At 36.6% G+C, this 15,580-nt stretch overlaps 1 protein-coding gene across 1 annotated transcript in view; it reads left to right on the top strand.

The window, feature by feature from the left end:
* The window catches only part of LOC133533310 (homeobox protein prospero-like), a 109,744-nt gene that overhangs the window by 89,219 nt on the left and 4,945 nt on the right, over positions 1 to 15,580 (top strand). Inside the window, exon 4 of the mRNA XM_061872275.1 lies at positions 15,236 to 15,380. Within this exon, the coding sequence (XP_061728259.1) occupies positions 15,236 to 15,380 (145 nt within the window). The remainder of the gene's footprint in view (positions 1 to 15,235; positions 15,381 to 15,580) is intronic.

Here is a 15,580-nt window from a genome sequence, read left to right as displayed (position 1 = left end):
ATTTAAAAAAATAAATTCCACTTAACATAGCGCCATTTCTATGTACATATCTACAAATCTTATGATACGACCTCTGTTCTTGGGCTGTGCTGGTTTGCCTCCTATATAAAAAAAATAACTTCCACTTAACATAGAGCCATTTCTTTGTAAATATCTACTTATCCTATGATAAGACCTCTGTTCATGGGCTCTAATCGTTTGCCTCCTATATAAAAAAAATAACTTCTACTTAACATAGCGCCATTTCTATGTACATCTCTACAAATCTTCTGATACGAGCTCTGTTCATGGGCTTTGCTCCTTTGCCTCCTATATTTAAAAAAATACTTCTACTTAACATAGCGCCATTTTTTGTACATATCTAAAAATTTTATGATAAGACCTACCGATGTTTTGAAGTCCCTGTACGCGTGACAGACAAGAAGATGCCTAACACCTTCCCTGTTTCGATCTGTAATTTACTATGTATACTTTTATTTTCAATGGAACTAAAGGTCTGTTTGTTATCACTTAAGCTTATATATATTAATATGTGACTGTTTGTTTCCTAAATAAATTAATAAATAAAAAAGACCTCTGTTCATGGGCTCTGCTTATTTGCCTCCTATATAAAAAAATACATAGCGCCATTTCTATGTACATCTCTACAAATCTTATGATACGACCTCTGTTCGTGGGCTCTGCTCGTTTGCCTCCTACATTCAAAAAAAATTCTTCTACTTAACATAGCGCCATTTCTTTGTACATCTCTACAAATCTTATGATACGACCTCTGTTCATGAGTTCTGCTCGTTTGGTTCCTACATTTAAAAAAATAACTCCGACTTAACATAGCGCTGTTTCTTTGTACATCTCTACTAATTCTATGATAGGAGTACGACCTCTGTTCATGGGCTCTGCTCGTATGCCTACTGTATAATAAAAAAACTTCTATTTAACATACCGCTGTTTCTTTGTACATATCTACTTATCCTATGATACGACGTCTGTTCATGGGCTCTGCTCATTTGCCTCCTATATTTAAATAATACCCGACAAAGGTGAGTCGGACTCGCCCATCTAGTGTGCCGTAGTTTTTAGTATTTGTTGTTATAGCGGCTACAGTAATACATCATCCGTGAAAATTTCAACTAACTATCACGGTTCATGAGATACAGCCTGGTGACAGACGGATAGACGTACGGACAGCGGAGTCTTAGTAATAGGCTCCCGTTTTACCTTTGGGTACGGAACCCTAAAAAGTAACTTCTACTTATCATAGCGCTCTTTTTGGATATACTGTATAGTAATATTGAATTTACTTCTCTTCTGACCTATTTCGGTATTACCTTTTACGCACTTAGTACTTACATACATATTAGGGTTATACAACTCTTATTTCTAGAATCAAAAAATCAACATACAAATAAACCTACGTAATATACACGTATGTTAAAAACATAATCCTCGAAAATCGAAAGCTCCTCATTTTATAAATGCAATGCAAATAAAACGGATTAAACTTAATCATGAAGTCACGATCAAGTATCGGCGTTTCGTGCGTAGATAACGATTGTCAGATTTGACTCTCATTTCTGACTTTTGTATTGCTTTAATGTTATGGGTCCCATAAAGACATTTGTTTCTTTTATAAAAAATTATTATCTAGCCTAGCCTTTTGGCAGTATTTTCTTGAGCTTTACGCAGTTGATTGAGGAAGCTGCCATACAAGACAAAAGCATTTTGAAAGCGACGTTCTCATAGAACACCCCATCTATCCGCCTATCTATCATAATTTATTTATACCTTTATTTCAGGCAACTAGCGGCCCATAAATAAATACCTTAAGATTAGCATACACAGTATAAAAATATATTTTAAGACTAAATACTACAAATCACATTATTTTACTGCGACATGAAACTATTTATCATAAGACATACCGTTTGAGACTGTCTACCCATTGTTTTTGTATATGACAGCTACACATCCTTTCAGCAGTGGCTTTTAGGAACTGCAAACTAATAATCTATGGCCCGCTAATTTTACCAGTGCAATCAGTCAACTTAGGGCAGCTTGTGGCGAGCTGTTGGGGAGTAATGACCTCACGTACCCGAGTGTTCCTAGGGAGTTCTGTCATTCGAAGGGGGGTGGGTGGGACAGGATTCTCTGCTTCTGGGTTGCCTTGGCCGGCCGGCTAGAGAGGAGTCGTTAGAGCTATAAGTTCCAGGGGTGGAAGTGCAAGACGCGAGTTGGCACAGTGGCTGTTACAGCCACTGGGTTGAAAGCGGTGCACGCCTCTCGATACCCCTGAGCCGCTCACACCAGTGTTACTCTTGAGCCATCCCAGATGTCGCTTTTTGTGTCGTCTGCCGGAAATAAAATTGTATACCGTTTTATTAGGCAGGCGTCTGGTTTTTTATCCCATAGCTCAGTATTTAGCCCATCGCTTTCACACAATAACCTAGTTTATTTTAGATTCCAACAACTCTCAATAGTCCTTACACCCTGTCGGGCCTACCGCTGCGTGCGTCCTATGACATGGGCAAGGGCAGCATCAGCTCGGTGTACATCTTACATTTCATGAACGTGTCAAAAGGGCCTCTACGTTAGGTTAGGGCTCGGCGCACGCTTCTCAAAGGTCCGGAATACCATTGTTCCGTGATGGGAAAGACATACGTACAAATTAAAATAATAATAATCGTTAATGCAATGCAGTGCTCTATTTGTCAAAGAAAATAAAATTGTTTCACACTGACAAAACATTCATTCTTATTTTTGCTAATTTTTTCATACATTAAGTATCTTTCTGTAAATAAGATCACTATCTTCTCTCTTGTCATATTTATCTTACTATTTGAATAACATGACAGCGTCAAATGTCGTAAAAAGTATACAAGTAAAAAGATTTAAGAAAAGAGTCCGCAACATATTATTTATTAGACCTATTAGCAAAGAATATCCTATTAGTACTTACAAGCTAAGCCTAAAGTGCCATGGCAATTAATGCAAGCTTACGAATAAATACAAAAACCGGACAAGGGCGAGTCGGACTCGCCCAATGTGATTCCGTACTTTTTAGTATTTGTTTTTTTTTATATACTACGTTGGTGGCAAACAAGCATACGGCCCACCTGATTGGTAAGCAGTCTCCATAGCCTATGTACGCCTGCAACTCCAGAGGAATTATATGCGCGTTGCCGACCCTAACAACCCTCCCTCCCCTCGTTGAGCTCTGGCAACCTTACTCACCGGCAGGAACACAACACTATGTTGTTATAGTGGCAACAGAAATAAGTCATCTGTGAAAATTTCAACTGTCTATCACGGTTCATGAGATAGAGCCTGGTGACAGACGGACGGACGGACGGACGGACGGACAGCGGAGTCTTAGTAATAGGGTCCCGTTTGGGTACGGAACCCTAAAGATGAAAACTGCTGCCATGTTACTATACATTTAAGAAACACAGGAAATCTGGAATTGACATATTGAAAAAATTATATTGTTATCTTCTTCTGCACGACTTTTTAGTATGAGGAAGCTACTTAGGTACGTAAGGCTACCCCCGATTCATTTGTTATGAGGGGGCCCTCGGCCTGAGAGTACGCATAGCATAAGGGCTACGCCCGACTTTCTCAATATGAGGCCGCCGCTGTAGCCCGACGTCAGAGCGTTCATATCATTTCGGGCTAGCATGTCGGGCTACGCAAGACTTCCTTTGCCATCTCACTTACTTAAAAAAAAATCTTAAATTTAATACTCTTTTACTTGAGTAACCTTTTCACTTTTAGTTACATGTATGGCGTGCCTAAAAATTATATTTTTATACATTTGAACTTCTTCACTAAGTAGTAGCTTACCATCAGGCGGGCCACCAACGTAGTATAAAAAAATACCTACTTTCCACTTTTCTCTTTTGGTTATCTTATAGTTTTTGAGTAAAATAGCTGTGACATACGGACAGACAGATAGACAGACAGGTGGACATAACGAAACTGTAAGGGTTTTTGCCATTTTGGCTACGGAACCATAAAATGCACACTGTAAATTTCAACTACCTAACCCACTCGTATTATAGATCAAAAATTCCTTTTTCGCAAGAAGTAAGTAAGCCAGTAAGGAGTTTATTTTTTGTACTTGTTAGACAATTCTATCTTAGTGTACCGAACTTAACAGTTATTTTTTTTTACTTTGAGAGCGCACCACCGACATTCTTAGTGGTGTACGCGTATTTCTCTGTAGCTGAATGTTTGTAGATGATTATCTTATATCGATGCTTTAAAATGTTGTGGTATTCCTACAGCCATTTTAAATATCTTCTCTTTTAAACTTAAGTTTTTCATGCATTCCTGAAACAGAACAAGTCTATGATAGGATTGATGGGAGAAAATAATGCAAAAACGCGGCATTAAGCAAAATGATCATTTGTGATTCAGGGTTAATATCTATCGGGTATCACTGAACCCCAACGGATATATTTTTGCAATACAACACAAATGCACACCTCAATAGAAGAAAATAATACTGAAAAACAATAGGCCTGTCTACTCGCTAAGAAGCACTTAGGGCAGCTTGTGATGAGTCAATCTCTAAGTAATCTGCCTAGTTACCTACCTCAAAACGAGACCGCTTTTCCATACAAACGTAGTCCCCATTACGGAAAATATTTTTACAGTACATATGTTGCTACTTTACCGCACTAGTGCGAAAATTAGCATATTACGTTACTGTGTCGAACATTTAAAGAGCCATGTACTGTAAAACGTTGTACGATACATGTGCGAATAAGTAATTCGCAACTCGTGTCGATTTAAAACACTCCCTTCGGCCGTGTTTTAATTTATCGCCACTTGTTTCGAATTTCCTATTTTTCGCACTTGTATCGTAATGTACTATTACAAAATTGGATGTAGAACGAAGGGAATATCAATATCCAGAGAGGAAAATGGGGACTATGTTTGTATGGAGAACCGGTCATCCCCTTTCCTTTTAATAGTTTAATATGCTTCGGCACATGATTATTTGAGACAATATACACGCATTGTATTTCCATTACCTTAAGCAGAGAACACGGTGGCTTCGAAAGAGTCTCGGGTCATGTGGAAATAAAGCTCTTCACATAATATTGTGTAATTCTCCTTTTTCCGAAAGTGTCCGCGAAATGTCCAAATGCACAATTGCCCAGTATTCTCTTCATCAGCTATTATGGCAGCCAGGGCCAATATTTTGATTTTATTATTTATTTATATATCGACTTGCTTCCCATCGAACCAATTTTTTCAATATGATTGACATTTGTGACATTTGTCATGAACAGTCCGTTGCTTGGACGGCTCGGTGAGCTCGGACAGCCCGGCCCGGCCTGTCTCGCGCTCGGAGACTCAACGATAGTGTCAACGCATAGAGATACTATAATATAGAGATGATGGCCCGGTCGCCCCGGCCCCGGACCGGTCCGGCGACGGTGGCGCTCCTGAAAGTCCGTGTGACGGCTCGCTCCGGTCCGCCCCGGCCCGGTCCTGGCACTGTGTAGCGTGAGTCATCCTTAAGTAATATGTATGTATGTATGTATATATGTATGTCACTTTATTGCACATAAATAGGTTAACATACAACAGACAAAACTAAACAAAAAAACAAATGTTATGTACGAGGCGAAAGGATCAAACACTAACACAATATGTCATATGCGTTGCGTGTTTGTCATATATTTTTCTGGGTGCTTCAACGTCTTTTGAGCAGCGATGTGGTTGGTTTTAACATGCATTTTAATTCAATACAATAATACACGATTCAGATAAATACTGTAATAATAGTTTTTCAACCTGGAAAAGTGTTCCACTGCTCTGAGGAGCCATTTTTATCTGCGACCCCTATAAAATATGTATATACACAAATCTTACAACATACAATATGTACATTTAATCGATATTTCGTTATTGACGTTATTGTTACAACATTTAATACGCCATAATATCCTGAAGAGGTAAAGAATCTACTTTATACAATAATTTATTCCATAATACCAAGGTAATGGCATAATTAATGTTAACTTCGAAACATGTCGCCGATAAAATAAAACATATTTGCCTGGAAACCTTAATCATGTTAAGGTAAGCACAATAAGCAGGACGGTGTATTAACCGGATAATTTCATACGTAAATTGTACTAAAGTGACTAAGAATGTCAATATGGAATATTTAACCAAATATGGTTTTCGAGTTTAAACAAGAAATTACATAATATTAGTTGCTTAGTTTTCCTTTTATACGGTTTCTATTACGCGTTGCTTTTTTAAGATAAGATAACAAGAATTTATTAGCACAAAAATAACATAAATTATCATACACAAATATAATATACAAACGAACAGAAAATTTTGCTAAAAGGTCTTCACTCAGCTTCATTCCACGAAGTGAGTCCCAGCCAGGACACACTGCGTGACGCTGATTTTCAGTGAAGCCTGGTAAAACTAAAATTAAAACTAGAACTAAAACTAAAACTTAATCTTTTTTATGCTGACTGAATATTTAAAAAGGTGTTCTTTTACAATTCCATTAATCATTTCATATAATAGTACCGTAAGTGTATTCGCGAAAGTAAAAATATGCAAACTACCCGCATTCGGTTGCTTAGAACGAGCGGCCGACCGATAAGAAAGCAAAAGGTGTTTATGTGAAGACAAGTAGGTCAATAATGGCACTTTATCTTTTTTTATAACTGTTTAGGCTTAAAAAAACATAACTGTGCATATGTTTAGTCTTCACTGCAAGGCAACAAGTGTACACGAAAACTATGGAGATGTTTATTATTTAAGATTTTTTTCTTCGAAGGATGCAAAAATTCTTCAAAATCAATTTATAATAAACAAATAATTGCTACCATGTTAGCATACGAATATCCAAGTATTTACCAATTGTATTGCCATAGGAATCAATATAAAAATATGGTTTTCCGTTCTATTATCGTCATTTCTACGAAACTTTAATAAAGTGTTTGCGGTTTATGAATCCGATATAAAAAAATTAAGTCGAAATAAGTCGGGAACGGTTATTCATTTAACACTATTAGCTTGATATTTGACAAATATGAAAAGTAATAGAAATTACCTAACAACATATGCCATGATAAATATACAAAAAAATACGACTAGTGTAGACATGCCAAAAACTGTCCGCAAAGGCTAATAGCAACGTGTCAATATAAAAAACCACCTCAGTCCACCCCTGGGTCGGACGATGCAGTCTGAAAAAAAGTTTTTTCACTAACTGAAGCATTAATCCGCCCGGTATTAGTTTACTCGCTTTTACTATGCATGTGTGTGCGCGTTGTGTATGTGTGCGGCGCGCCGTGCAACTTTCAGCACAGACTAAAAAAAAACAGAGAGATCAAAGTTGCCGAAATTAACTTCTTTAATAACGACGAATATTTGGTAGTTGGACTATGCTTGAAGTTTTATATTGAGGTTGATTTGACCGCTGAATGTTACGTCGGTTTTTGGAAGTTTGAATGTGGCAACTTTGTCGGCTGATGTGCTGCTGTTAACACATTGGGATGAAGTTTATCACAGTGTATTTGCGTAATACGTAACTAAACAAAAATATAAACAGTATGAAATATGTCGAGGATAACATCACAATTTTCCTTTAAAACATAATTTCAAGGCCTTTCCCTTCACGAATACATATTTGTACCAAGATAATGTTACATTTACAAGTAAAAATATATTTTATTTCACTAAAAGTCCATGTTATTTGGTTTCAACTTGAAATTTGTAAATCTCCACCTTCCTTTTTTTATTCTCATCGGTACACAGGTCTTACAAAATATGGCAGATATAGTTATATTCTCAATTATTTAGGCTGTACAGTCTAGTTCACAAACATTTCTGAACTCGACCGTACAATACACCATAAATATAAATACGTAAAAAGGTAGAGACCACACCTTACATACTCTATCCATTGCAGTCATCGGCTCTCCTCGAAAGCTGGACCGTCCACTCACACACACAGACACACCCACACAGGTGCACTCGCTTTAATAACCATTGTATTTGGGAACGATCGAAATGAGTGTTTCGAAATTCAAAAAGTCAGTGGTGTTTGGAGACTATGGCCTTGGAACTAGAAGGACGTAAGTTGGTTCCAAATTTAAAGTTATAATGCGTTCCGATTTTAACGGTTCTGAACAAAACGGTTATGAGTTTTGACGTTCATTATGTTTGGTTGGTTGCAAGGCGGAAATAAGGTGATATTTATAGGTTTATGTATCGTCAATTGTTCTTCTGCGATCACGTTTTCGTATGTTTTGATGCGAAAATATGATCGGCGAAATAAATATCTAAAGAGAGGTAGAACTAGGCATGCGAATCGTAGTTTTCCTTCAGAATGCATTAAATATTACCTTAATAATTGGTCATACCGCGATGGAATAAGATAGTTAATACGAAAATGAAGTCATAAAATGGTTCGAAATATTAACCGTAACAAGTATAAAGTAAAATTTGATAGCTTAATTGGCAGAGCGGTGGGCTCCCAGAGCCGCCAAGTATTAATCTTTACTACTATTTATTTGAAAAAATCTAATTTATTGGTCGGCTTTGCACACTCAATTAACGTCAATTCCATACAATTTATGTATTCTTAATAACCCACAAACTTCTTCGAACACAATATCTCAGTACCGCGAATCCAACGCCCCTATCTTTCATTTAACGATCAGTATTATTAGTTAACCTATTAACGAAATTCCCACATCTCGCCCAATGGCGGGAAATCGGGTTCTAAGTGTCGAGCAAGTAAACAATGAACATTGTCCCCTAACGTCTTGGGGAAGAGTTGGGAAGCATAGAAGCGGCAAGATAAATAAATTGACGACCGGTCTGGCCTAGTGGGTAGTGACCCTGCCTATGAAGCCGATGGTCCCGGGTTCAAATCCTGGTAAGGGCATTTATTCGTGTGATGAGCATGGATATTTATTCCTGAGTCATGGGTGTTTTCTATGTATTTAAGTATTTATAAATATTTATATATTATATATATCGTTGTCTAAGTACCCTCTACACAAGCCTTATTGAGCTTACTGTGGGACTTAGTCAATTTTTGTAATAAAGTCCTATAATATAATATATATGTAATTGTAAGAGGGATATACACTCGATAGCAATGAAAACCGAAGGCCTACCACAAACCACGTTTGACGTATTGCCTCTCTGTCGCACTTGTAAATTCGTGCGTAAGTGTGACAGGGAACACGTCAAACGTGGTTCGCGGTAGGCCCTCAAGTAACTGTATCATTTCCATTGAGTGTAGTTGTTGATTGTATCTGATTATTTCTAACATGTTGAAATTTTTTCAACTACTGAATAGTCATAGAGTTGAGTTTGTATAACTTTACTTATTTTAAAATAATGAATACAAAAAAAATTATCAGTTCCAATAAAACAAAGTTTTTGTAGACCATGATTGTACAATAGCTTATAGCTGTAACTTTAATTGTTTTAAGAGGAGAATTCACTTTATTTGATTAGCCCAGTACCAAAGTTTACTTAATGGGTGAATCAACTTTTTTTGTTTTGTTATCCTGACCCGTTGTCCAAGGGACAACAGTGGCACAGTTTGTTTGAAGAGACGTTGTATGCCGTTCTATTAACATGCTTAGTAGTGGGCCTATTATGGACATTGGTTATAACGACCACAAAAACGCAAGTTTAATACATTTAAGTACCATAAAATCAGTATTTCAATGAACTTTTGTCCCCTGGACAACGAATCGTAACCATGGCAACGAGTGACGCTAAAAAGTTGATTCTCCCAAATATTTAGGTATTGATTTACTTATCCGATTTATTCCATATGACACGTACTAATTTTCGTAACTCTATGGTCCCTTAAATGGAGTTCTCACGGGAATCGAATGCCTTGAGGGGGACCACAAGACGGTCTCCCCACTTTGCACATTGTATTTACTTTTTTTATTTTCTTTCTTGAGCATACATTATCAATTGACTTTAAATTTGCAATGAGTTAAGATTTGGTTTAAACTGTTTTAACGGACGGACTGCTTACAGTTACTTCTTAGGTATTTAAAAATAGAGTCAGAATAAGATAACTGCATGGCATGCACAAACGGCCCGATTCGAAGAATGATTAAAACACGTTTAAGATCTTGGAAAGATCTTTAAAAGATCGATAACTGAACGACATGTCAAAATTGACATTTATTTCGATTCCACTGTGATCCCATTAAGATCATTCTACGATATTTTTAACTTCAAAGTGACATTGGTTGCCCGAATCGAGCTGCTTCTGTCAATTATACGATAAACATACGATATCTAAATGAGATGTTATCTAAACCAGAACTTATCGTTATCGTATCTCATTCTTGGAATCGGGCCGAAAGTGCGGCAATTTCATTAATGAAAATATGACGTTTATATTATAATGACAGTCCATCCTCCTCCCTTACAACTATTAACATTATTAAGTAAGAAAACTTTTTGTTGATAAATTCTAAAAATATAACAGAACATTAATCGTAACCCTGGCCATTTTAAAAATGTAAATACCAAATTAAAAAAATAAAACTGTTCCAATTTTATAAACGGTATCAAGAATCGCGTCCGGATTCTATTTAAAATGCGAAGGAACACAACTTTGACCTAAAGTTGTCTTTCAACGATAGTTTTTGCAAACGGCCAGCATCAAACAATGTTCCCCAAGACGTTGGCACATGCAGGTAGCAAGATGTGCGTTTTCTTAAGAAATCCCAATGCATTTTTTGCACCACAACTCGACTTTACTTTACAAAGAAATTATAACCGTAAAACCATAAGATTAGAGTTGATTTTTTAGTACCGCGTCAATTCCGAGCGTTGACAATAGTTATATTTTATTTCGCTATATTGAACCCATCGAGCTATTTTAATTTAGACTTTATAACCTAGTATCAAAGATGATTTTAGATTGAACTTAACTTAGCAAAGCCGTTGAATTTGAAAACTTTGAATCGCAAAACGAACAGCTGATTCTGAATGTAACGGTTTTTGTAAAAAAAAAAAACAAACCAACCAAACCTACTTGTGAGTTAAATTCTTTTATTTGTATCTAAATCGTATTTTGAAATACCGGATATAATCAGTTTAATGTTTATTAGATACAGGTTCATGACACATACATACGCATTGGAATTTATCTCCAAAACCATAAAATGACCTATACCTTTACTACGATTGCCTTAGCAGTATCCAGCTGACATATTCGGTAACGTCCACGTAACTTACTTTCTATACATCTCGCCCGCGCTAATATGCGAGTACGAGCGAGATGCATAGAAAGTAAGTTACGCACATGCTAGCGAATATATGTGTCAAAGTGGTGGTAGCCGACTAGCTGTACATAAGTAGTAGCTCTTAAATATGATATTCATTTATTTGTGTAATTTATTAAGATTTTTTTCCTGAGTTATGGATATTTTCTCTCTATCTAAGTATGTATTTATCTATGAATGTATATCGTCGCCTAGTACCCTAGTACAATTTTTATTTATTTATAATAATCCGTTTAAATTAAGAACTTCAACTACTTTTTTCGAAAACAAAAGGGTTGTTCCACTTAAGTCCCGTATCGTAAAATTGGGTACTTCTTTCAGCCCGCATCGGCCATGTGGGCCCGCGAACGCTACTTGCTTACAAATTGCTTGAACGATCGGTATCTCAGTTTGTTCTTATCTGAATAGAAAGTTTGCATTTCCATATAAAGTTTGTAAAGGTGACATTTGCAGTTTTCGCAACGCGAAGTTATTTTTGCACTACGCAATACTGATGGCTGAGGATATGGTTTTTACTTCAGCTTTATCTATTGTAAAAATCTTTATAAATGATGTGGTACCAATAATGAGACATAATCCACAAATCTTGTAAAATATAGCTTGTCAAACAACTTTGTCAGCAAAAAAGGCGCGAAATTCTAATTTTCTATGTACAACTTTTCACGTCTACATTTTAAATTTACCGTTTTTTTCTTCGGACGGAAATGGCTTGACAGACTATAAGTATTTAACATCAGTTCTTAAACATTTGCAACATTTTATCATAGACAAGAGCTACTCAAGTTTAACGTTTCATTTAATTCTGTTTGTAAAATAAATAGCCTGATTGGCTATGACCGGAGAAAACAAAACATGGTTTTAATTTATTACATTATGTTGAAACCAATTGCAGTATCTGTCATAAACTAATCAATACCATAAAAGACGACTAGGGCGTTCAATTTTTAATGCGCAAAGCGGTTGAAATTTTATAGGTATCGGTGAATCATCAAAAATTCTCCTAATATTTCTTACCAGTCTCATTTTCCGTTACTAGATATACGTACAGTCACGTCTGAAAATATCGATACGAAAAATGTGTCAAAAATATGTATACACTACCTTAATATATGGGTGTATACATATTTTTGGCGCTTTTTTCGTATCGATATTTTCAGACGTGACCGTACAGTTTATTCTGGTGAGCATAAGTAGACTAAATTTAGACGAAAAGAAGAGGCATGTAACAATAGCATGTATAAAACAAGAAGAAAAATCTAAACGAAAAACGGAGACAGTCACAAAAACCAGATAACATTATAATGAACGTTGACTCAAAACTCAAACTATGCGACGTCAAACAATTAAGTTTCCACGGACGAAACGCCAAACGAAGGCTAATGAACGACATTAATAGACGTGTGCCTGACACTTGAGTCACAATGAAAATGAAGTAAAAAGTACCAGGCTCAGGGGCGTCGAGGATTTGATTAGCCAGCTTCGCTTCGCTCAACTCGCTTCGGTTGCTTCGCTTCGCTATCTTCGCTTCGCTTACGAGAGCGGATCGAGACTCGCGAGGCTAATTACTTACGAGTTCGCATTCAGCCTTTTTCACTTTTGAAACTTGTGACGCGTATTCTCGTGCGGGTTGTAATTGATTTGTGTTGGCTATATTCAATTGTGGATGCTGAGTTTTTAAGCAAAGAAAAAAAATGTTCTCATTGTGCAAGGAATTTAAGTTACAGAGCGGAATAAGGAAAACTTTAAGTATTTCATTACCTAAATATTTAATATAGGTAATCTTATTTAAAAGTTTTACACATGGCCACTAATTATTTTTATTCATATCAAGTCATTAAAATTCTAAAGTCCTTTTATGACGCACGAAATTATCAGCATATTAGAATCATATTTTATTTCTACTTATGACGCACTTAGAACCCACTTGAACTTTGTCCAACATCTGTTCATCGGGCAAATAAGCCGAGACATCTGAAAGTAATTATAATAAAAGATTCGATATCTCTATAGACACTTCACACTGAGTAAAATATATAATCAATAAATATTGTGACATGTTGAATAATGCTGCTCAAGATAAACAAATGACTTGTATGCATGTAGTTTTTCTTATGAATTTGGAAGATATGTTGAAATTCGTATAACATATTTTATTTACAACAACATTATACGCGACATTATTTTTTGTTGTTTACCTCTTCTTTATGTGTTGTATTATTTGTACTGTTTCTGTATTGAGGTGTGCAATAAAGAGTATTTGTATTGTATTGTATTGTATTATACATAATAGATATATACAGTGGTGTTACTATAACTGCCTTATATGTAGGCCCTTGAGGCATTGTACTAAGGATGCTGGCGGCATTTCCTCGTTGTATTGCAATGCTGATACGTTGTGCAAGGAAGCCGCCAGCTCTTCGGTCACCAGTTACGTCAACCAGACGCTTCGCGATTTCTGCAAAAAACTTGTGCGCGCTGGGACCCTATGGACCTAGAATTTTAAAACCAGTGGAATTTAGACCCGAAAAAAGATGCACAAATGAACATTAGAATAGATACCTAGTTTCTTAACACCAATTATCCAAAAGGCACATAGCAAAAACGTCCAAATATAGTTCCATCAATTCGGTTAATTCCCTAATTAGGACGGAAAGATTCAACAGCGAAAAGACATCTAATTATTTAGGCACTTCATTTACTTACTCAATTAGTGCCTTCGTCGAGTGCCAATTAAAAAGATAAGTGCGAGCGAGAGGTTCGAGCATCGACTCGACTCGACTTAGAGATACACGCACGGCTCGGTAAACATTCGAGTGTTATTGAATCATGTGTCATATGATTGAGAGTGAAATGGTAGAGATTTTATTTTAGGTGACAAAATGTACCCTTTTGTGCGTGGCAAATATCATTGCTGTTGTTAGGTAAATATTAGGTTTTCCTTCTATTTTAACTTATATAAACAAAAAGGTAAACAATAATCCTATCAACAGAAATTCACCGATAAAATAACCTAACCAACCATTTAGGTAACCACCAATGCAACCAACCAAATGGCAATGCAGTTTGAATTTGTATGATTTCATTTTGGATCTTTTTTCGATTAGTTGAGAACCTGCGGCAGTTTTAGATTTTGAATTTGGATCATCAGTACCCCTAGTGTAAATTTTATCGACATCATAACGTGACGAACGCGTTTGCGTTAAGTCTCATTTTGTATAGGATTTTGAGTTTCCAAAACGTCCCGCTTGGCGCGCTCTTTCTAAATCCAATACAAAATGAGACTAAACGCAAACGCGTACGTCACGTTTCAAAATCGAATTTAGTTACACTAGGGGTACTGTTGTATATAAAGTAACTATCTTCTCAGTCAGTTGCGAAAGATAACTTTTTTTTAATATTCTCGTCGATTTCAAACATTGACATTGACAGTTACATATTAAGATAATTTTGAGAGCATGCCTCTTGCTCTGAGCTTGATCCTCTTTAATAAATGCACGGACTTCGGTACTGTATCTATAATTTGAGTATACGTTTCTTCAATAAAAACGGTTGCTAGTTTTACTATTAGAATTTTTTTTAATGAAACCAGACTACCCGAGCGAGAGCGAGCCATATTTACTTGAGACTATGGAGATGATCAAAAAAGCTCTTGAGGATCTGACGGATCTTTCCTTAGGGGGCAACATCCCTATGGGTCGAAGTGTATCCGCAAGGGCCCCCGAAAATTAGAAGATAAGATAAGATACTTGAGACTATTCGACCCAAGCCGCCGTGACCCGGGTAACTGAGCGGTATAGGCACCTTTCGCGAAGGCAGAGGACGCTGGTTAGATTCTAGCCCTGGGCATTGGAAACCTTGATCACTTTCTCCTTCGTATATAATATATATATAAGTTAATAACGGTTTTTTTATCTTTCCAGGGAGTTCTACTACATCCAGATGGAGAAATACGCCCGGCAGGCGATAAGCGAGGGTCTGAAGACGGCGGACGACATCCACGTCGCCGGCGACTCGGAGCTCTACCGGGTGCTCAACTTGCACTATAACCGGAATAATCATATTGAGGTGATTTTCACACCAAATATAATAATAACAATAGACAAAAAACCGACTTCACTAAACTGTAAGGTGCATTCGGGTAAATCTAAAAGGAAAAACAAAAAATGATTTTTAAATGTAAAAAACGACGACCAGTCTGGCCTAGTGGGTAGACCCTGCCTACGAAGCTGATGGTCCCGGGTTCAAATCCTGGTAAGGGCATTTAT

The sequence above is a fragment of the Cydia pomonella genome, unplaced genomic scaffold (genome assembly GCF_033807575.1).
Source record: "Cydia pomonella isolate Wapato2018A unplaced genomic scaffold, ilCydPomo1 PGA_scaffold_153, whole genome shotgun sequence".
NCBI classification, from domain to species: domain Eukaryota; kingdom Metazoa; phylum Arthropoda; class Insecta; order Lepidoptera; family Tortricidae; genus Cydia; species Cydia pomonella.
The sequence above is the reverse complement of the archived record's forward strand: the minus strand, read 5'-3'. Positions and strand labels throughout refer to the sequence as shown.